Genomic DNA, 24,063 nt, shown 5'->3' on the forward strand with positions numbered 1-24,063 from the left:
GAAGAGACAGAGTCAGGAAATTATTTTTTATTCCCTCTTGTCATGGTACAACAGGAATTGCTCATCAAATTCTGGCTTTGCAAGGAAAGGATGATCAGGCGAAAGTAAAAAAAAAAAAAAAAGAAAAAAAAATACTTGAAAATGAGGAAAAATTAATGCTAGTGCACTTTATTTTCGTATAAATAAAGGGTTTTACGAGTTTAAATGTAGTTCAAAAGATTTTAAGTGACAAGAAATCATACTGGTCTATTAACTGAACTTAAATGGATTAATTATTTTAGGGCAGGTATGTATCCAGGATTGAACTATGTTGCTATTATGTATGACTTTTAAATAAAATTTGTTAGGGCTTCATTAGAAATTTTAGAATTCTTTTGTGTGGTTTTATATATTTAATTGAATGATTAGTTATTAGATTGTCTAATTGAATATACTGAGTAATTACTGCAGTTCTTGCTTTTCATTGACAAAGAGCTAGTCTTGAAAGCTGTGTGCTTTTGCTTTTATTGAAGTATAGATGTTCATTGTGTTTCACTGTTGCAATCATTACAATTGAGTTATCCTGCTGGCAGGCTACCTGCAGTCGGCCTGAATTCCAAAGTCTAGGTCCGGCGTCTGTTGCTGTAGCCTCCTCCCTGACGTCAGTGCGCCAGGGATATAAAAGATGCAGCCAACGCCATTTTCTCCAGTCTTTCTTGCCACATGGTGCCCGAAGCAAAAGCAGTTCGCAAGTGCCGGTCGGCCGACTCCTGAGTTTTTCAAATTCGAAATTCAGATCCAAAGTCTTCATTAAAGCTAAGTACCCCGTTGGGGAAACTTTTTTCTTGCTCTAGACCAATGACAGAAAAAGTTAACAGTTGTATTTCTTGTGGGAAGCATATACCTCATAAGGATTTTCATTCTTACTGTATTCCTTGCCTAGGCCCTGACCATAACATTGCTAGTTGTCAGTTTTGTGCTAGATTTAACCAATGCACTATTAAGCGTCGGTACAATTTTGCATTCCATTACTTTGGCAGAAGATTTAATTACATAATGCTGTCGGAACAGCCGTATACTGGAGTTTATAAAAAGCGTAAGGAAAAAGAAAAGGACCGGCATCCGAGATCCAAAACAGACGAGGTTTCTGCTAGGCCTTTCGCCGGTTCTCAGTGAGGCGCTTTCGCCAGCTACCTCAGAGCCACAGGCTGCTTCTGACTCCCATGTGGAGCAGACGAGGCTGCTGGAAACTCCAGTTATTGGACACTCGGAAACTATTCCCTCAGATGGGTCTGGAGCCGCTGAGCAGGCATCGGCTTCTGAGGGTGTTTTCAGACCTACACAGTTCTATTTGAAACCTACTTCAGCTTCAAAGGCAAAGACTAAAGCAACTCTAAAGACAAAGAAACAAGTACAGCATTCTCCTGGACAGGCCTCCTTGCCTAAGAAACAGATGCTTAAAATGGCCAAAGACCTTATGACTTTGATCAGGGGTTCCCTAGGGGTTCCCATCCCCCTTCTGATAAGAGGCCTAGGCAAGAGGTAGAATACGAATCTTCAGACCAGGTTTCCATTTCCTCTGATGCCTCATCTGAACAGGAATATTCTCTTCCTCCCTATGAGGACTCTGATGCTGAAGAATCTATCCCTTCAGCCTCCCCTCCTGAGGATTATTCTTTTGGGGAAACACTGCATACTATGAGGGAGCATTTCCACTGGGAGAGCCAGGATTACTCAGAATCCAAGAAAAGGCTCCGAGACTTCGTTTTATTGCCTCAGCACAGGCCCCTTGCTATCCCACCTGTTTTAGATATTGTGGATGATGTATTTTCAGAGTCCAGTCTATCTCCAGACTCTTTACCACCAGCTCCTGTTAAGCCAGACAGATACTACAGGGTTCCTGATTCACATAAATTTCTTTATAAAAACCCTGCTGCTGACCCAGAAACCATCTCTCAGGGTCCCAAAGGGGTCAAGGCTTCTACTGCAAAAACCCTATCCTCTCTGATAGGGATTCTAAGGCCCTAGACAGATGGGGTAAAAAGATTTATACTTCTGCAACCTTGGCTGTAAGAGCCTTAAATTGCCAATTTCATATGCTTAAATATCAGCAATATCTTATGTCAGTGCTTAAACAGAAAATGCCAACAAATTCAGAATGTGCAGACAACAAGGAAATGCAGGATTTGTTGCATGCAGCTGAACAGGTTGGAAAGCATACTTTGCAATGTGGTTTTGACTCTCTAGAGGCCTCCTGCAGGGCCGCTGTTACAGGTTCTGTCATTAGGAGGCATGCATGGTTAAAAGAACAGAATTTGCCTGATCATGTTAAAGCAAAACTATTAGATGCTCCATTACAGCATGATACTTTATTTGGTGTTAAAGCAGAAGGGGTGTTGAAGAAAATGGAGGACCAAGCTAAATCTATGCCAACAGGCAAAGATTTCTTGCAGCTACAGCCTCCCAGATTTAGCAGGAACTGGCCTACAAGGAATTGGTCCTTTCCAGTGTCCGATAGGCCACAAAGAGGCAGATACAGATGCCCCAGAGGCAGATCACAGCCCCAGGGCTCATGCAGGCCTAAACAATGGGGTGCTTCTACCTCCAAGAGCGGAGAGGAAAAATCACAGCCATACAGGAAACCGTCTCAATGACTTTCCCCTTCCAGCTCCAAGCACTTATCTATTGGCAGCCCCTTTGGGGGGGGAAACTAGCACTTTTTTCACAAAATTGGCATATGATCACCCAGGACAAATGGGTTCTAAATATAGTATCACAAGGCTACAGGTTCCACTTTCACACTCTGCCAAGGCCAAACGGTATGCCAGACCTGCCACGCAATCAATGGGCAGAGGCACAAAAACAAGTTTCATCCCTCATGGACATGAGGGCCATTCATCAAGTACCAAAGCAAGAACAGGGACAAGGATTCTATTCAAGACTGTTCTTGGTACCCAGAAAGGACAAAGCTTGGAGACCAATACTGGACCTATCTATTCTAAACAAATCTGGATATTCCAAAATTCAAAATGTTGACTCTACAGCAACTTCTGCCCATGCTGGGCAAGAAGACTTGGCTTGTCACTTTAGACCTAAAAGAGGCATACCTGCATGTCCCAATCAGACAAACATGCAGAAGATACCTCAGATTCAAAGCTGGCTCAATGCACTACCAATTCTCTGCACTGTCCTTTGGCTTATCTACTGCGCCCAGGGTCTTCACAAAGTGCTTGGCACCAGTAATTGCATTCTGCAGACAGAGGAATACAAATATATCCTTACTTGGACGACTGCCTCATTCAAGCAGAGAACAAGGACATTCTACTACAGCATCTGGCGTTTGTAAAGAGATTACTATCATGCCTTGGGTACACAGTCAACGAACAGAAATCAAAACTAGTACCCTCTCAAGAGATAATATTCCTGGGTGCAAGCTTAAATACAACTGCCCAGATGGCTTATCTCACACCAGACAAGCAAAGACAACTGACTACTTATTTCAAACTGTTGGCAACAAAGGCCCAGTTATCTGCAAGATAGATTCTGCAGGCTTTTGGCTTCATGGCATCCTGCATTCTACTAATTCCATATAAGCAAACTTCAATGGTACCTAAAATGTGTTTAGACTCAACATTGCCACAGCCTGGAGACAATAGTTATTCATCCCCTGCCTGCAACAGGAGTTTCGATGGTGGGCAAAGGCCTGTCACCAGAACAAGGGACAGCCATTCACTCTACCTCCAGCCACACAGACATCAACAATGGATGCATCAGATTATGCCTGGGGAGCCCACATGGCAGGAAAATTTATTCAAGGCACATGGTCCACAAACCAAATACATCTACATATCAATCAAAAAGAGATGCTAGCTGTTCAAAATGCCATGACAGCCTTCAAGGACCTACTTCATCCGGGACAACTACTGATAGACAGACAATACCACGGTCATGTGGTACATAAAAAAGCAGGGAGGCACTCATTCCTACCCCCTTTGCAGACTGGTCATGACTTTGTGAGAGACAGCATTGACTTACCAAGTACATCTGCAGGCACAATTCCTGCCAGGAAAGATAAATACTCTGGCAGACTAACTAAGCAGAAAACGCCGGGATCCCCACGAGTGGAAATTGGATCCACAAGTCTTCAGCATGATAACAAGGAAATGGGGATGCCCGGACATAGATCTTTTTGTCTCACCTCACAACTGCCAACTAAAGAGATTCTGCACAAGGACTTATCACAGACAAGCATGGGAAGTGGATGCCCTATCTTCCAACTGGAAAAACTTAATAGTATATGCCTTTCCTCCTCTGCCTCTCCTCCCCAAGGTACTCCTAAAGGTCAGACAGGAGAAGCCAAAAATGATACTGATTGCCCCAGACTGGCCACGCCAGTACTGGTATCCAATCCTAAGGAACTTATCTCAATGTCCAGCCTGGACGTTACCTCAAGTACCTCATCTATTGTCCCAGCAGAACAATCGGATCCTGCACAGCCAACTCAAGACCTTAAATCTGGCAGCATGGCGGATAATGTAGTCATACAAAGCACACCTCTCACTAAAGGCGGTGATGGATGTCATTTTGGAGGCCAGGAGGCCTAGTACTAGAAAATCCTATGCTGGAAAATGGAAGAGATTCTGTGCTTGGAACCAGGCACAAGGAATTGACACAGCTGTACCAAACATTCCTCAGATTTTGAAATACTTGACTGAGATGCTGGACAAAGGCCTATCTTTTTCATCTATAAAAATTCATGCCTCTGCCATTTCGGCTCATTACAATACAGAGCCACCAATCTTTTCACATCCTTTAAGGCAGTACCTCAGAGGGACCAAAAATTTAAGGCCTCCAAGGAGATCACCAATACCTGCATGGGACCTCCGTTATGTTTTGGAAAAACTTACCCTGCCCCCTTTCGAGCCAGCTGCTGCAGCTGATATGAAGTTTTTATCTTGGAAAACAGCTCTGCTCCTAGCAATAACTTCTGTAAGATGAATCTCTGAGCTACAGGCACTCATGGCTGTGGAATATTTTATCATTTTTTATCCAGACGGTTTCTCTGAGGACAAACCCGACATTTATGCCTAAGGTAGCGTCCAGTGTGGCCCTTAACCAAAACTATTCATCTGCCTACCTTTTATCCAAACCCACAGAATAAGGGGGAGAGAATTCTGCATTCTTTGGACATAAACAGACAGCTACGTTTCTACTTGAACAGAACCAAAGCTTTCAGAAAGACAGAGCAATTGCTAGTGGCATATGCTGCAGGATCACAAGGAAAGGCCATCTCAAAGCAGACTATTTCAAAGTGGATAGGCCACTGCATTCGTTTCTGCTATTCTCAACATGGCAAGCCAGTACCTAAGGGCATTAGGCCACATTCAACCAGAGCAGCAGCCACTTCAGCAATCTTCCTCAGGGCAGTACCAACCAAAGACATTTTAGAGGCTGCTACTTGGAGTTCAGTGCACACCTTCACAAGGCACTATCACTTACCACTCTACTCTAAATCCAGGGCAGGCTTTGCCACTGCAGTTCTGCAGGGCCTAATAGCTGCCTCTAATGCTATTTAGCTCCAGCCTCCCAACCTTAGCTTTGGGATTCAACCCAATTGTAATAACTGCAACAGTGAAACACGAACATAGTACAGTTGTGTACCTACCATAAATATAGATGTTCGAGTGTATTCACTGTTGCAGTCCAGGTTACCACCCCCCTTTCCTTTGCTGGGACTTATCTGTACTTCTCTATTCTATACAACCTATGTGGTGTATTTGCTTGTAGATGAAGGTAAAGTTGTTTTTTGTGCATGCATGCTCATTAGCATAATTTAGCCTATCTTTTTAGAGGCAGCTGACATCTGGGGCATATCTTGGACTGTTCAAGGCCAAACATCTGTTTGCCTTAGGGTAATTCAGAAGTTGAATGTCCCGTTGATGGTCTGTCCTCTTACAATTGAGGAAAGTCTGCTTCAGAGCAGCTAATGAAGTAGCTTGGGCAGTGGAGGTCTTGAAACAAACGCATCTTTATATGCATACTCTCAGATCCTCCAGTTTCACTTCAGCAAGTAGATCTGAATAGCACCTTTTTGGTTTAGGCAGCACTGGTGGTGCTCCTTCCTTATTCAAGTGTCTGGGGATTAACAGTAGCAAAAGGTTTCTGTATGAAATGTCATTGCCTGGGAACTGCAAATAAGTCTTTAAACAAATGCTGTAAACATAGATATTGTAGCATTGCTGTGAATTCTAAAGCTAACTCTTGCTTTGAGCTGCCTTGGTGTCTGGTAACTTAAATTTGTCACAATACAGTGCTTTAAAATCTTTGAACTAATTGCATTCTGAGTGGGATAGTCTTCAAGAAAGCACCAGCGTTAACCTAAATCCTGCCTTAGCAATACAGTGGATATAAAAAGTTTACACACCCCTGTTAAAATGCCATTTTTTTTGCGATATAAAAAGCGACCACAATAAATAATTTCAAAACTTTTCCCACCTTTAATGTGACCTATAACCTGTGCAATTGAATTGAAAAACAAATCTGTTAGGGGAAAAAATAAAAAAGTGCAATACGGTGTTTGCATAAGTCTGCCCACCCTTAAACTAATACTTTGTTGTGTGCACACACCCTTAAACTAATAGTTTGAAGAACCTTTTGATTTAATTATAGCATTCAGCCTTCTTGGGTAGGAGTCTGTTAGCATGGCACATCTTGACTTGGCAATATTTTCCCACTCTTCCTTGCAAAAGCAATCCAAATCTGTCAGATTGCGAGGGCATCTCTTGTGCACAGCCCTCTTCAGGTCACCCCGCAGATTTTCTATTGCATTTAGGTCTGGGCTCTGGCTGGGCCATTACAAAACTTTAATTTTCTTCTGGTGAACCCATTCTTTTGTTGGTATGGATGTATGTTTGGGGTCATTGTCGTGTTGAAAGGTGAAATTCCTCTTCATCGTCTGCTTTCTAGTAGATGCCTGGAGGTTTGGGCCCAAAGTGACTGGTATTTGGAACTGTTCGTAATTCCCTCTACCTTGACTAAATCACAGTTCCAGCTGAAGAAGAGCAGCCCCAAAGCATATTGCCACCACCATGCTTCTTCGTGGGGATGGTGTTCTTTTGGTGATGCAAAGTGTTTTTGCGCCAAACTTAACTTTTGGAATTGTGGCCAAAAAGTTCAGCCTTGGTCTCCACAGACCATAACACATTTTCCCACATGCTTTTGACAGACTTGATGGATTGTTTTGCAAATTTTAGCGCGGCCTGGATGTTTTTCTGTGTAAGAAAAAGCTTCCGTCCTGAAACCCCACCCCATAGTCCAGACATATGGAGAATACAGGAGATTGTCACATGTACACAACCAGTACTTGCCAGAAATTCCTGCAGCTCTTTCAGTATTGCTGTAGGTCTCTTGGCAGCCTCCCTGACCAGTTTTCATCTAGTCTTTTCATCATTTTTGAGGGATGTCCAGATGTTCGTGTTTCACTGTTGCAGTCATTTGGGTTATCCTCTTGCAGTAGCCCTCAGTCGACCTGATTAACAAAGTCTTGGGTCCTGTGTCGGTTGCTGTCCCTTCTTCCATGCCGTCAGGGGTATAAAACATGCAGCCAACGCCATTACATCAGTCTTTCTTGCCATGCGGTGCCTGAAGCGGAAGCAGTTAGCAAGTGCTGGTCGGCCGACTCCTGAAATTTTCGTTTTCGAGTTTCAGAACCGAAGTCTTCAACTAAAGCCAAGTACCCTGTTGGGGAAAAATTGTCTTGCTCCTTACCGATGTCAGTAAAAGTTAATAATTGCATTACTTGTGGAAAGCAAATACCTCACAAAGATTTTAATTTGTACTGTATTCCTTGCCTAGGCCCTGACCACGATATACCTTGCTGTCGGTTTTGTGCTTTATTTAATCAGCACACTATGTCAGTATAAATATTTTGGTTCTCTGTTTAATTATCCAGAAATGTCTGTTAGCCGTGACTACCGGGATTCCGATTGAATGCAAAGATAGACAGGCCGCCAAGGTCCAAAGCTGCCGACGACGCTTCTCCTAAGCCAGTTGCCAGTTTGCCGGTACTCAGTGAGGCGCTTTCACAGCCCCTGACACCCGCTACTTCTGATTTGCAGGCCTCTACTGAGACCCATTCGGAGTCCGGTATGCCGCGAGATGCTTCAACTGTGGAACCTGCGCATGTCTCTACCTTGGATGGGTCCGGAGCCACTGTGCAGGCACCGGCTTCTGAGGTTGTATTCAGACCTATGGACTTGCATAATAAACTGACGCCTCCTTCATTTAGGCCTAAATCTCGAACCATGCCTAAGAAACCGATGCCCAGGCCGCATGCTCAGGCTTCTGTGCCTAAAAAGCAAATAAGAATGGCTGAAGATCTTATAACTCTAATCTGGGGAAGCCAACCTCCCCCTTCTAAGAGACCTAGGACTGAAGTTGTTTATGAATCTTCTGACCAGGATTCTGATTTTTTCTGATTCTTCTTATCTGGATTTACCCTCATCTACTTATGAGGATTCTGATGCAGAGGACTCTATTCCCTCTGCTTCCCCTCCAGAGGATTTTTCTTTTGGTGAAACCTTACAATACTCTTAAGGGAGCAGTTCCACTGGGAAAGCCAGAATTTTTTTGATTCAAAAAAGAGGCTTAGGGATTTCTTACTCCTGCCTCAGCATAAGCCTTTAGCTATACCTCCTGTACTAGACATTGTTGATGCCTTTTCGGAATCTAGTTTGGCCCCTGATTTTGCCTCCTGCTCCCAGAAAACCTGACAGATATTACAGGGTTCCTGATTCACACAAGTTCCTTTTTAAAAATCCTATTGCGGATCCAAAGACGATTTCACAGGGACCCAAGGGCATTAAGGCTTCTACTGCTAAAAATCCTACCCCTTCTGGTAGAGACTTCAGGGCACTGTATAGATGTGGTAAGAAGGTTTACACTTCTGCATCCTTGGCCATTATGGCTTTAAACTGCCAATTTCTTATGTTAAAGTATCAACAACATGTTATTGGATTGCTTAAACAGAAAATGATGATTCCTGACTGTGCTGAAAATAAAGAATAACAGGATTTAATGCATTCTGCTGAACAGGTTGGAAAACATACTTTCCAATGTGGATTTGATTCATTAGAGGCCTCTTGCAGGGCTGCTGTTACCGAGTCTGAGCTCAGAAGGCATGCTTGGCCTAAGGAGCAATCTTTGCCTGATCATGTTTAAGCTAAACTGTTAGATGCACCCTTAAATCAGGACTGCCTGTTTGGCAACAAGGCTGAGGAAGTCCTTAAAAAGATGGACGATAAAGTTAAATGTATGCAAACTGTTAAAAGATTTCTTACAAGTTCAGCCTCCTAGATTTAGTAGGCACCGGCCCTCTAATAATCAGTCCTTTCCAGCCCCTTCCAGGTCTTCTCAAGCCAAACCCAGTCACAGCAGAAACCCCAGGTTTCAGTCCCAGGGGATACACAAAACTAAGCAGTGGGGGGTTTCCGCACCCAAATCTGGGAGTAGTAAGATTTTCCCCTATGGAAAACTGTCTCAATGACTTGCTTTTTAAAACTTCCAAGCACTTCCCAACTGAATACTCCTTTAGGCGGAAAGATTGGTCTACAGGCCAAAAACTGGGAACTCATTACCTAGGACAAATGTGTTTTAAATAGTGTCCCAAGGATACAGATTTCACTTCCACACGTTACCAACCCAAAGCGGGTGGCCAGATCTGCCCCCAAATCAGTGGGCAGAGGCCCAAAATGAAGTACTCTGTCTCTCTCAAGCATGGGGGCTATTCAGTTGGTACCAGAAGAGGAAAAGGGACCATGTTTCTATTCGAAACTTTTCCTGGTACCCAGAAAAGGCAGTACATGGCATCCGATCCTGGACCTTTCTACTCTAAACACCTTTCTGTTGATTCCAAAATTCAAAATGCTAACTCTTCACCAGCTGCTTCCTATGCTAGGCAAAGATGCATGGTTGGCAACACTAGACTTAAAAGAAGCATACCTGTACATCCCTATCAGGGAGTCTTGCAGAAGATACCTACGCTTCAAAGCAGGCTACATGCACCATCAGTTCTCTGCACTGCCCTTTGGCTTATCTACTGCGCCCAGGGTATTCACAAAGTGCCTAGCCCAGTTATTGCATTTTACAGGCAAAGAAATATTCAAATATACCCATACCTGGATGATTGTCTAATTCAGGCAGAAAGCCAGGACATACTTTTGAATCATCTGGCCTTTGTTCAAAGGGTACTGACTTGTCTGGGGTACACCATAAACGAAAAGAAATCACACCTGGTACCCTGTCAACAAATTATATTCCTGGGAGCAAGTTTGAATACAACCTCCAAGATGGCTTTCCTCAATCCAGAGAAACTGATTCATTTGACATCCTACTTCAAACAAGTGACCACAAAAACCCAATTATCTGCAAGGCAAATACTGCAAGCCTTGGGGTTCATGGCCTGCTGCATTCTTCTAATTCCATATGCAAGGCTGCATATGGGGAAACTACAATGGTATCTCAAAAGCCTGTGTGTCAACATTCACAGGATCTAGAAGCAATGATTTCTAACCTGTCTTGCCTACGCCTAGAGTTCCTTTGGTGGGCAGAGGCCTCCCACCAAAACAGGGGTCTACCATTCACACTACCCCCTGCCGCCCAAACCTTAACAGACGCACCAGACTATGCATGTGGGGGGGGGGGGGGCTCACCTGGCAGGGAAGTGCATTCTGGGCAAATGGAACCCAAGTCAAATGCACCTGCACATAAATCAAAAGGAAATGTTAGCTGTACAGAATGCTCTGACGGCCTTCAAGGACCACATTCTTCCAGGACAAATAATGGTAAAGACTGACAACACCATTGTCATGTGGTACATAGACAAGCAGGGGGGTACACATTCTTACTCCCTCTGCAGACTAGCCATGGCATTGTGGAACACAGCCTTGAGCTATCAAGTGAATCTACAAGCTCAATTCCTGCCAGGAAAACTAAATACACTGGCAGACGGACTAAGCAGAAACCTCATGGACCCACACGAGTGGAAATTGGATCCAAGGATTTTCAACATGTTGACAAACAAATGCGGGAGTCCAGATATAGACCTGTTTGCCTCCCCCCAGAACCATCAATTGGACAAGTTTTGCACAAGGTTTCCACACAAGCTAGCTTGGAAATTGGATGCTGTATCCTTCAGCTGGAAAAACCCCATCAGTTTATGCCTTTCCTCATCTGCCTCTGCTCTCCAAGGTACTAATAAAGATCAAACAGGACAAGCCAAGGACGATTTTAATTGCACCAGACTGGCCACGCCAACACTGGTACCCCCTCTTGCTCAGTGTCACGCTTGGCCCCATGGCACCTGCCTCAGACTCCTTCCCTGTTGTCTCAGCAGGAGAACCAGATTCTGCACCCTCGGCTGCACACCCTGAACCTAGCAGCCTGGCTAATTACCTAATCTCGTCTTTACCTTCCCTCAGTAAATCAGTGATGGATATCATTTTAGAGGCAAGGAGGCCTAGTACTAGAAAATCTTATGCAGCAAAATGGAAAAGATTTTGTGCCTGGAACCAATCTCAAGGGATGAGCGCAGCAGTGCCCAGTTTACCTCCGATTCTACAATACTTTACGGAGATGCTTCATAAGGACTTGTCCTTTTCCTCCAACATTCATGCCTCGGCCATTTTAGCTCATTATAGTACCGAGCCTCCCTTCTCTCACCCACTGCTCAAGCAGTTCCTCAGAGGGGCCAAAGATTTAAGGCCACCCAGGAGAGCTCCAACTCCATCCTGGGACCTTAACTTTGTCTTGGAGAAACTCACTCTTCCTACTTTCGAGCCAGCTGCTACTGCAGATTTAAAATTCCTTTCCTGGAGAACAGCTTTCCTTTTAGCAATCACTTCTGCAAGAAGGGTATCTGAATTACAGACCCTTATGGCGGTGGAGCCTTTCATCATCTTACATGCAGACAGGGTGTCCTTCAGAACCAATCCCTCCTTCATGCCCAAGGTGGTATCCAGTGTGGCTCTTAATCAGTCCATTCATTTGCCTGCCTTCTTTACTAACCCACAGAACAAAGGGGAATGGATACTGCACTTTTTAGATGTGCACAGACAACTTAGATTCTACTTGGACAGGACTAAACCTCAAAGGAAATCTGAACAACTGCTGGTGGCATTTGCTGCAGGGACAGAGGGGAAAGCTATTTTAAAGCAAACCATTTCAAAATGTTAGGCCACTGCATTCATTTCTGCTATAAGCATCATGGAAAACTTATCCCGCAGGGCATCAGACCCCATTCAACCAGGGCTGCATCTACGTCTACAGCCTTTCTCAGGGGTGTCCCTACAAGGGACATCCTAGAAGCTGCTACCTGGAGTTCTGTATATACTTTCACCAAGCATTATCATTTGCCAGTTTTCTCTAAATCCAGAACTGGTTTCGCCACTGCAGTCTCGCAGGGTCTTATAGCTGGTCCTTATTCTATTTAAATTCCTCCTCCCAACCTTATCTTTGGGGATTACTCAAATGTAATGACTGCAACAGTGAAACACGAAGAACATAGTACAGTTGTGTACACTTACCATAAATGTAGATGTTCGAGTGTATTCACTGTTGCAGTCCTGGTTACCCTCCCTCCAGCCCCCTTTCTTCTTTTGGCTGTAACTCTACTCTCACTTACTATGCTCAAAATTTTTTTTTGGTGTATTTGCTTTTTTGTTGGAGGTATATCCTTGTATTATAGATTTAATTGCTTCCTATTAGGGGGGAACCTGACATCTGGGGCAAGAAAACTGATGTAATAACGTCTGCTGCATGTTTTATACCACCTGACGTCATGGAAGAAGGGACAGCAACCGACGCAGGACCCAAGACTTTGTTAATCAGGCCGACTGAGGGCTACTGCAAGCAGATGCCGACTGAGAGCTACTGCAAGCAGATAACCCAAATTTAATGACTGCAACAGCGATTACACTCGAACATCTACATTTATGGTAAGTGTACACAGCTGTACTTTCTTTGCAATGTCACTGTTGTCCCATATGTTTTCCACTTTTTGATTGTTTTCAGTGTGTTTCATGGTATATCCAATGCTGTGGACATTTTTTTGTACCCTTCTCCTGACTGATACCTTTAACAATGAGATGCATTTGATGCTTTGTAAGCTTTCTGCAAACCATGGCTTTTGCTGTAGCAGGCAACTGAGTAAATGTCAGGAAAATCCTACTAGGACAGCTTAACGTTATTTGGGGTTAATCAGTCTCTCAATTAATTGATGGCAGGTGTGTACCCAAAAAGACTGAATGCTGTAATTAAGTCAGAAAGTGCTTCAACAAAGTATTAGTTTAAGGGTGTGCACACTTATGCAACCACCGTATTGTACGTTTATTTTTTATATATTTTTTTCCCCAAACAGATTTGTTTTTTCAATTGAATTGTACGGGTTATAGGTCGCATTAAAGGTGGGAAAAGTTTTTAAATTATTTATTGTGGGCTCTTTTTATATCACAAAAACCTGGCATTTTAACAGGGGTGTGTAAACTTTTATAGCCACTGTAGATTGTGAAACTTTCCTGATTTGCTTTTCGTTTCCTGGTAAGGACTTTTTTTCCTTTTGTAGCTTTCCTTTCTAGTCTGTATAGTTTGTTTGCTTAGGGTGCCCTTTTAATTTTTTTCTTTGTTTTTGCAAGGCTGGCTGATGTTCTTCATCTCACATTGCTGCAGTCCTTACATATGGGTAGTCCGCTGTCCTCGGTCGGCCCGAATACCAAAGTATTAGGCTGACGTTGGTCATGGCGCTCAGATCTGAAATCAGAGCGTCAGGGTATTAAAGCGCATGACCAACGTCATATCCTCAGTCTTTTTTGCCGCATGGTCCGATGCAGAAGCAGCGTTTGCAAGTGCCGTTCGGCATTCTGAAATTGTCGTATTCTGAGTTTCAGACCGAAACCAAGTTGGGCTAAGTACCCCGTTGGGGAATATTTTTGTTTTTTCTTGCCTCAGTTAATTCCGGATGTCAGAAAAAGTGAATAATTGTATTTCTTGTGGGAAACAGATACCACATAGGGATTACCACTCTCTTTGTATTCCTTGTTTGGGACCTGAGCACGACGTAGTCTGGTGTCGCTTTTGTGCTAGGTTTAATAAGCGCACCATTAAACGTAGGTTAGATTGCGCTAGGCTTGTCTTCGGTAAGCGGTGTAATTATAATATGCCGTCGGATCCTCCGCCCGCTACCGCGAAGAAGCGCAAAGAGAAATCTTTAAAGTCCAGGCAGGATGAGTCGTCCGTTACGGACGACGGTTCTTTAGAAACTACGGTGGAATCTGTGGATCCCGCCGAGGTTTCAGTTGAGTCTCAGGGGGAGGCTTTAATTTTGCAAGATGTGGCCTCTCAGGAGTCAGGTCAGGCTGAGGGGGCCTCTCAGGTTGCTATTCTCCCTTCCTTGCCTAAGGTGGTTAGGCCTTCTCCTTCTGTCTCTAAAGCTCCTTCCAAAGGCAGGCCTGGTTTGCCTTCCACGGGTGTCAGTCCTAGTTCTGCAGGTTCTGTGCCTAAAAAACACATGCTTAAAATGGCAGAAGATTTAATTTCTTTAATCAGAGGTTCTATGCCCCCTCCTGATAAGAGACCTAGGGTGGAGCCAGAGGTAGAAAGTTTGGAGCAGGCTTCAGATTACTCAGAGTCTTCGGCTGAAGACATTCAGGATTTTCCTCCTTATTCTGATTCAGACGCAGAGGATTCCACTCCTCCTGCTTCTCCTCCAGAGGATTTTTCTTTTTCAGAAACCCTGCATTCTATGAGGGAGCATTTTAAATGGGAAGGTCAGGATTTCTCAGATTCCCGAAAGAGGCTTAGGGATTTTTTGTTGTTACCACAGCATAGGCCCTTGGCTATACCTCCTGTTTTGGATGTTGTTCAAGACGTTTTTTCCGAGGCTTCCCTTAATCCAGACTCTCTGCCTCCTGCGCCAGTTAAGCCGGACAGGTATTACAGGGTACCTGAGGCTCATAAACATCTGTATAAGAGTCCAAGGGCTGACCCAGAAACTATTAGCCAGGGACCTAAGGGTGTCAGGGCTTCTGTTGTAAAGAATCCAGTTCCTATGGATAAAGATGCTAGAGCTTTGGATAGATGGGGTAAGAAGGTGTATACCTCTTCCACTTTAGCAATGAGGGCTTTGAATTGCCAGTTTCATATGTTGAAGTATCAAAATTTTCTCCTTACTCAACTAAAATCTAAAGTGGATGCTTTGGCAGAGGGCATAGAGTGTAAAGAATTACAGGATTTGGTACATGCCTCTGAACAGGTGGGTAAGCATTCTTTGCAGTGTGGTTTCGATGCTTTACAGGCTTCTTCCAGGGTGGCTGCCACTGGTTCTGTTATTCGCAGGCACGCCTGGCTTAAGGATCAGAATTTGTCAGAGCATGTTAAAGCTAGAATTTTGGATGCTCCTTTACAGTCTGAAGTTTTGTTTGGTTCTCCTGTGGAGTCTGTCTTGAAGAAAATGGAAGACGAGGCTAAGTCTATGCAGACTGTTAAAGATTTTTTGCAGGTGCAGCCTCCTAAGTTTAGTAGGAATTGGCCTACTAAGGGATGGGCTTATCCTTCTGATTCACAGTCTAGGGGTAGATCTAGACGTGGTAGGGGCAGAGCTCAGAGTACTTTCAGGCCTAGAACATGGAGTTCACCTGCACAATCTTCAGGTGAGGGCAGGGGCCAGTCCTTTCGTAAACAGGCCCAATGACCTGCATTTTCAGCTGCCAGATTCTGCCTGTCTGGCAGCTCCTTTAGGAGGAAAGTTGGCACTCTTCAAGCAAAACTGGCTTTTAGTCACCCAGGACAAATGGGTGTTGGACATTATAGACCGAGGCTACAAGTTTTATTTCCATACATTGCCTCCTTTCAAAGGCATGCCAGACGTTCCTCCTCAGCAAAGGGTAGAGGCTCACAAGCAGATTTCTTTACTTCTTCAAATGGGGGCTGTACAGCAGGTCCCTCTGTCAGAAGTGGGCCTAGGATTTTATTCTCGCCTGTTTCTAGTACCAAAGAAAGGAAACACTTGGAGGCCGATTTTGGATTTATCTATCCTCAACACATACCTGGACATTCCAAAATTCAAAATGTTGACGTTGCAACAACTTCTACCTCTGTTGGGAAAAGATCACTGGATGGTTACTCTGGATCTCAAAGAGGCTTATCTTCATGTTCCTATCAGGCCCAGTTGCAGGAGGTACCTGCGTTGGCTGGGACTTTACATTATCAGTTCTCTGCATTGCCCTTTGGCTTATCTACTGCGCCCAGGGTGTTCACAAAGGTTCTGGCTCCAGTGATTGCCTTCTTACGGTTAAGAGGAATACAAATTTATCCTTATTTGGATGATTGCCTGATTCTTGCTCAAGACAAGTACGAACTTCTTCATCATCTACAGTATGTGATGGCAGTGTTAGGATGCCTAGGGTATTCTGTGAACGAAACAAAGTCCAGTCTAGTACCCTCTCAGGAAATGTGCTTTCTGGGTGTGAGACTGAATACAGCTTCCCAGATGGCTTTTTTGACCTCGGACAAGCAAAAGAACCTTACTCTTTACTTCCATCAATTGTCTCTACGGTCCAGGCTGACTGCAAGGACAGTCCTTCAAGCCTTGGGGTTCATGGCATCTTGTATTCTGGTGCTTCCCAATGCCAAACTGCATATGAGGAAGCTACAATGGTATCTCAAAAATGTATGGACACAACACTGCCAAGATCTGGACACTGTCATTCAAATAATACCTTGCATTCAAAAAGAATTTTTGTGGTGGGCTCAGGAATGTCACCTAAACAAGGGACTCTGTGACCCGACCAGAGGCGAGTCAGATTTTAATGACAGATGCCTCGGACAAGGCTTGGGGAGCACACCTCAATGGAAAATGGGTTCAAGACACATGGCCTGCCAGACTTCAACATTTACATATCAACTTGAAGGAGATGTTAGCAGTCCAATTTGCATTGATGGCTTTCACGGATTTACTTCACCCAGGGCAAGTGTTGATTCAAACAGACAACACAACTGTCATGTGGTACATCAACAAGCAAGGGGGAACCCATTCGTACCCTCTTTGCAGGCAAGCAGTGATTTTGTGGGAGACTGCTCTCAGTTTACACCTCAATCTTCAGGCAAGGTTTCTACCAGGAGCACAAAACTCCTTAGCAGATGTTTTGAGCAGACAGATAGTGGATCCCCACGAATGGAAATTGGATCCTCATGTATTTCGAAAACTGACAGTGTTATGGGGAACTCCAGACATAGATCTGTTCGCTTCTCCACTAAATTTCCAGTTGCCAAAGTTTTGCACAAAAATGTTTCATCCCACAGCCTGGAAAGTGGATGCTCTATCATTCAGTTGGAGCAATCTCCACGTCTATGCCTTTCCGCCTCTGCCTCCTCTCTCCAAGGTACTCTTGAAGGTCAGACAAGACAAGCCCTCCATGATTCTAATAGCTCCAGATTGGCCTCGACAGCACTGGTACCCTCTGCTGAGGAGTTTAGTACGGGAGCCTCCATGGCCTTTGCCTTCGATTCCGCACCTTTTGTCACAGGAGGGCAATCATTTCCTCAATGTCAGGATTCAGTCCCTGCATCTAACAGCCTGGCATATTCTGTTCTAGAACCTGGAGGGTCGCAGCTTCCACAACAAGTTTTGAATGTTATTTTGTAGGCCAGAAGGCCTAGTACAAGGAAAGTTTATGCTGATAAATGGAGGAGATTTTTAATTTGGAGCAAAACAAAAGGCTTTGATGTTTCCAGGCCTGATTTCAGTGTTTCTCTTCAATATCTTACAGAATTATTAGACAAGGGTTTGTCTTTCTCTTCTATAAAAGTTCATGCTGCAGCCATTTCTGCTCACTATGACTGTGACCCTCCATTATTCTCTCATCCTTTGTTTAAGCAATTTCTTAGAGGGGCAAAGAACATAAGACCCCCACGTAGAGCTCCTACTCCTGCCTGGGATCTCAATTTTGTGTTGGAAAAACTTACTTTACCTCCTTTTGAACCTGCAGCTACTGCTGAGTTGAAGTTTTTGTCTTGGAAGACTGCTTTTTTGTTGGCCATTATGTCTGCTAGAAGGGTTTCTGAATTACAGGCTCTTATGGCAGTTGAACCCTTCCTAATTTTTCATAAGGATAGGGTATCTCTGCGTACTAATCCTACTTTTATGCCTAAAGTGGTTTCAAATGTGGCCTTGAACCAATCAATTCATTTGCCTACTTTTTATGCAGATCCCCAAAATAAAGGGGAGAAAATTTTGCACACTTTGGATATTCACAGGCAGTTGCATTATTATTTGAACAGGACTAAAGGGTTCAGACAGTCTCAGCAGTTGTTTGTTTCTTTTGCTTTGGGTTCTCAGGGGAAACCTGTTTCAAAACAAACTATTTCTAAGTGGATTGGCTTTTGTATTGCTTTTTGTTATTCTCATCATGGTAAGGAGATTCCGGCTGGAATCAGACCTCACTCCACTAGGGCTACTGCCACTTCTACAGCTTTTTTAAGGGGAGTAGCTACTAAAGATATTTTGGAAGCAGCTACTTGGAGTTCAGTGCATACTTTTTCTAAACATTACCACCTTCCTCTTTATTCCAAATCTAGGGCTGGATTTGCCACTGCAATCTTACAGGGCATTTTGGCAGCTCCCAACGCTTTGTGATTTTGCCAGCCTCCCTTTACCTCTGCTTTGGGATTCTACCCATATGTAAGGACTGCAGCAATGTGAGATGAAGAACATAGTACAGTTTTTTACCTACCATAAATGTAGATGTTCGAAGATCCACATTGCTGCAGTCCAATTTACCCTCCCTCCTTCCCCTCTGCAGTTTGGGATGGTTGTATGGTTTGGGTGGTAGCTGTTATTTGTACATGCCTTTTGGGAAGTATTCTGTTTTTGGCTGGGGCCTTTCTTTTTAGGGCCTTTTGACATCTGGGGCAAGAAAAGACTGAGGATATGACGTTGGTCATGCGCTTTAATACCCTGACGCTCTGATGTCAGATCTGAGCGCCATGACCGACGTCAGCCTAATACTTTGGTATTCGGGCCGACCGAGGACAGCGGACTACCCATATGTAAGGACTGCAGCAATGTGGATCTTCGAACATCTACATTTATGGTAGGTACAAAACTGTACTTTCTTGTCTTATCTTATTTTTTGATCATGCATCAGAAAGACTGTCACTGACTGTTTGCCTTATCCTGTATTAGAGGTTTTTCCAGCATTAGCCCATTGGAGGTTCCTGTTTATATGCATCAGAAAGAATTGGAGAAGTCCACTTGCAATCTGGGTTTTATTACATTGTTGTGTTTGCAAGGTTAATGTATCAATAATAGGCATCTTTAGAAAAAAATGGTGCATTATCAGCAGAGCTTCTGTCATAGCAACACAAATTGTTTGATTCTATAGCAGAGCTACTACATCTGCATTTTGTTTTCTCTGCAGTGTGAAAAACTGAAAGAAGAAATAGCTAAAATGAGAGACCTTTTGGCTCGCAAGGATTCCGAGACTGGAGAGAGCATTAAACAGGCATCATCTAGCCTTCAGCAAGCTTCACTGAAACTTTTTGAAATGGCATATAAAAAGGTAAGCCCAGTTTTAAAATTTGGAAGGGGATGGTGGTTAGACATTTTTTCCTTAATGCATTTGGGCCAAGCTATAAAATGTTTGACACAGATTTGTTAGCCTGTTCCGTAAATGTCCTAAGCAGAAGCCAGCTTTTTGGGGCAGAAACACTGCTTCAGGCACATCCTAGCTCCCTTTGAATAGGAGGGAGAAGGGGGATTGCTAATTGTTTTGCCTGAAGAAAACACATGTAGGGTGCTGCTCTTGCATAGTATCATTGAAAGCTGGATACTGGAAGGGTAGCGAACATGTAGCTGTGTATTTGGGGGAGGGGTGACCAATTGATAAGGGATATGTAAAAATGTATCTGGATACAGAATGCCTTTAAAGAAATAAAACCTACTCTGAGGTGCTGATTTTTTAAGTACTTTTGATTTGAGGGGATCGGTGTATTGTAGTTTTACTGAAATGTTTTGAAGCCTATACTTGACCAGTGCTGCATAATTTGCTTGAGGGTTATTACATGCTATGTGTTGTGAAGGACTTAAGAGAACATTAAGTGACCAGTGTTGTGTCTTTCTGCTTTTCCCGGTTAGGGGTCACCACAGCCCAACTCCGGTCTGCTAATTGTTGGCAGTAGATTTTTACGTGCCGAGTTGCCAGCTCTGACGCACAACCTTCAACAAAGGTACGCCCATTCATGCACGTCTCCGCACAGAAGACGCTCTAACTGAGAATCGAACAGGACGTCTTACTGTGAGGTGACAACGCTACTGCAGCACCACCACCGCAGTACCAGCGAATGAAATTGATCACTTGATGGAGGTTGGATCACAGCACAGTGTTGTAATTAAAAAAAATAAATAAATCTGGAGCTAAGCTTCATGTTGAAGAGTGGGGATCTCAAGCTCCCCGCCAACAGGTAAGATGAGGCCCATTGGTCTGTACACTGCAGTCCATGAAGCTTTGCTTCACTGCAGCCATCTCCATCTTAAAAAAAAATACTCTAGTTTCTTTGCAGTCTAAACTACGTTGAGTAATTTTTTTTTTGTGTGGCTCAGTTTGTCTGTAGCAGCTTCTGTTTTTCATTAGATTGCCTCTGGAGCCAATGAGAGAGACTTATTGGAGCATGAAGTAGGCCAGTAGCAGAAGCACTTCACTTCTGGTATTGGATTGTAATCTAACACCAGAAAGTACCCATACATTACTGACTGTCCAGCAGTGGCATCTTTTATTGCCATTTGTTTTGGGTATGTTTGCACCTTTGTTTACAAAGTGTGAATCACCTGGCAGTTCAAATCCACAGGCGTATGCATGCATGTGCGTAACATTAGTGTATCGTATGTGGTGGAGACTGCATGGTTGTTCAACATATGATTGTCTAATTTTTTTAAAGGGGTGCTACTTTATACGTTACTAAGAATCTTTGAAAATGTAACAGCTGCATGAAATTAAAGTGCTACATAAACTGCCACTAACTCAGTACGGGCAGATGTTGACCCCAGTTTAATAGTAATACATCTCTGAGGTATGTGGCTTTATCAGTATTTGCAGCTTACTCTGTAGTGTGTGCTCACTGAATGTTTAAGTATGAATTGCTGAGTGTGACTGGCTGTCTGTGTGTGTCTAAGTGAAGTCTTGCTACTTCTCTGGCCATGGCCCCTCTTTTTTTTTCTAACGCTTATCCATCCTTTGGCTCAGTGGAGTCTTCCTTATCTGGCCCCAAAGCCATTTGAATTTGATACCACTGAAGTAGAACTGGACCACCATGTCTACCTCCCAGGTGACTAGAGTGAGTAGCAGCTTGAATGCTAGTAGAGCTTGGGGGGGTTAAGTATATGATAGCTTGCCTATTTTGAGAGGTGGGAGTTCTGTGTAGCTGTCTGCTGCTAAGCAGTTGAGGCCTGTGGTCAGTACAGAGAAGCAAGAATTTGGAGATGCGTGCCTGACGCTTCAGAGTGGTGATAGTCCTTGATGTATATGTATGGGGACTGTGAGAACATGAGCAAGGAGATGGATTAGTAAGCAGTCATGATGGTGTAGGCGCTCATGTTGCTGACCAGTGGCAGGGGTTAGGGAAAGAAAATGCTTTATGACCCCATTTTGAATTCTTGGACTGGTGGGGGAAGGGCACTGACAGCAAGGGATTGATGAGCAGTAGGCTGCTGCAGAGAGTAATAGGTAATACTGCCTGTTTACTGTTGACCCTTGAGCTGACCGTTCCAGGTAGCCAGTGGATGGGGTGGGGGGGCAATTAGGACTTCAGTAAACTACAGGGAAGGCTTACAGTTTGCAGATGAGAGGGATAAAGCAACCTTTGTCCTCCAATCGGCTCTTTCATGGGGCTATTACGGAAGGGTAACTTCTCAGGAACAAGTGGGATCAAGACAGTTTGGTGGAAGGGTGTTGGTTGGTAGGCAGAGAAACAGAAAAGTGTGATAAAAAAATTAAAAAATCAGGAGATATCCATTGAAAGAAAAGTTCACCTATCTTTTAGGCGCTCAGATCCATGTTTGGAAACAAAATGCTGTTAGCTTTGCATTTTCTTGGTCTGATGAAAAATCCAGCTTAGGACTTCAGGAAACCTGTGAAGGTGGATCATCTTGCTGAGCCTTCATGTACGAGTCTGTCAGTAGTTCTTAGTGGGTCTGCAGAATGAAAATGCTCTCCACTTCAAGGTATGTTTCTCTTGCACTTTTGAACTGCGGTGCATGTACTTTCTGCTGATATACTCCTTGCCACCCATCAGTGGGACAGCACACTTTAACCCTGAGTTGCCCCCCCCCCCCCCCCCCCAGCCTTCTTTGGCAAGTTACACAGTTGGAATTTGATGTTTGTAGAACAGTTCTAATCTTTTTGCTAAAAAAAAAATGTAGTCCTACCAGACCACAATGTTGAACTTTGCACTACCTATGCTACTTTTTTTTGGTGGGGGGAGCATTGTTGCACACTGAATTCCAGCGTTTCAAGCAACCATCACATATGCTTGTGTAACATTTCGCAAGATCGTGGCAGTTGAGTACACAGTGTAAAAATCCATTAGAAGAATATCTGTGATGACCTCTGACATTACAAGAGCACTAAAAGTGAAGGATTCGTAGAGCAGTACATCCCCCACACTCAAAGCAACTCTACACCCTATGATGGCCTCACTCCTGTCATTTAATGACCTCTCCCTTGACAGACAGAGGATTGAGTTTGTGCCTGGCCTTCCCCTTTGGCAGGGGCTATGAGTGTGTGCCATATATTTAATTGTGGAGTGGTGTTGAGGGAAGAAACAGTGGTGTCAGGTCCTGAGTAAAAAAATGGAAATGTTTGGGAACATCCTTGCTATATTCTTGGTTCTGTATTCCTGAAACCTTGGTCAGTGGTTCTTATGGCTTGTTTTGCATACTAATCCTACATAGCAGTTACGTTCTTGGTGTCTCATTTATAGAAAATGTCCTAGCAGATTTACTACGTATGTTCCTAGTAATGGAGGAAATTATTGCATTCATTGCCCCACTGATCTTTTTAACCAGTTCTGGAAATCTGTGGATGTGTGAACTTTTTCTTGAAGCCCTACATCTGGATATTTTGTTGTCCAGCATCACTCCAGGACTTAGCTCAGTCATTTTACTGCCTTCCCTATGAATAGCTTTGATATTTGGAATAATACTTACTACAAAGCAGTGCTTGAGGAAACTGTCCATTTTTACTGTAAGTAGTTTGCCTTCGTTTGGTGACTTTAGAAGAGGATTCTCCCTAATCTGTTGGCAGTAGTTTAGCCTGGCACTTTTAGTTAAAAACTCCAGATTTGCTTACTTGATCTGTACATAGTTAATGCTGTCCTTTCAGTAAACTTGCAGCTTTTGTGGCAGCCCACAGACATGTAGGATTTACTTGCTTTCTTACATTTGTTGAGTGAGTTGCTCAGTTGCTATGTGCTTGCTTTGTGGGGAAACCTGAGCTGGTATTTATGTAGGGGAGCAATTTGGCCAGGACACTGGGGAAATTCTTATAGTCCTTTTTAATTGCTTTGAGCCCTTTTACATCAACCATTTACCTCAAGCCCAGGCATGTGGGACCTTGGTTCAATATTCTGGCCAGTGGAAAGTGCCTCTAGTATGCAGCCCACCACAAATGCTGCACTGCAGTGTCAGTAATGGAACATGAGTCCAAGTACCTGCTCTGGGAATAGAACCCAGAGCATTCTGATTTTTCCAACATGTGATACAAGTGTGCTACGTGCTTAGCTTTATGATGGTCCCAAATTTGTAGAACTGTTCAGTTTATAATTAACATTATTTTTTTTTAATTTCTCCAAATCGTTTGGGTTTCTAATAACATGATGGGAATGAACCCCATTTCTAAGTCCAAGTATGATTAAAGTTCATGAAATTAGCATTGTTTCCATCTTTGACGTCTGCCAGAAGTGCTCTTCTCGGCATCGACAATGTGCCCATAATGACTCCTCCTGTAATTCGTATGGAGTTGCATGTGTTGGTAACGCATC

At 43.7% G+C, this 24,063-nt stretch overlaps 1 protein-coding gene across 1 annotated transcript in view; it reads left to right on the top strand.

Moving 5' to 3' along the window:
• HSPA9 (heat shock protein family A (Hsp70) member 9) overlaps positions 1 to 24,063 on the top strand; it is a 1,477,986-nt gene that overhangs the window by 1,316,562 nt on the left and 137,361 nt on the right. Inside the window, exon 16 of the mRNA XM_044068990.1 lies at positions 19,449 to 19,589. Within this exon, the coding sequence (XP_043924925.1) occupies positions 19,449 to 19,589 (141 nt within the window). The remainder of the gene's footprint in view (positions 1 to 19,448; positions 19,590 to 24,063) is intronic.

This window comes from Protopterus annectens, chromosome 4.part0, assembly GCF_019279795.1.
Source record: "Protopterus annectens isolate FY-2018-M chromosome 4.part0, PAN1.0, whole genome shotgun sequence".
NCBI lineage: Eukaryota > Metazoa > Chordata > Ceratodontiformes > Protopteridae > Protopterus > Protopterus annectens.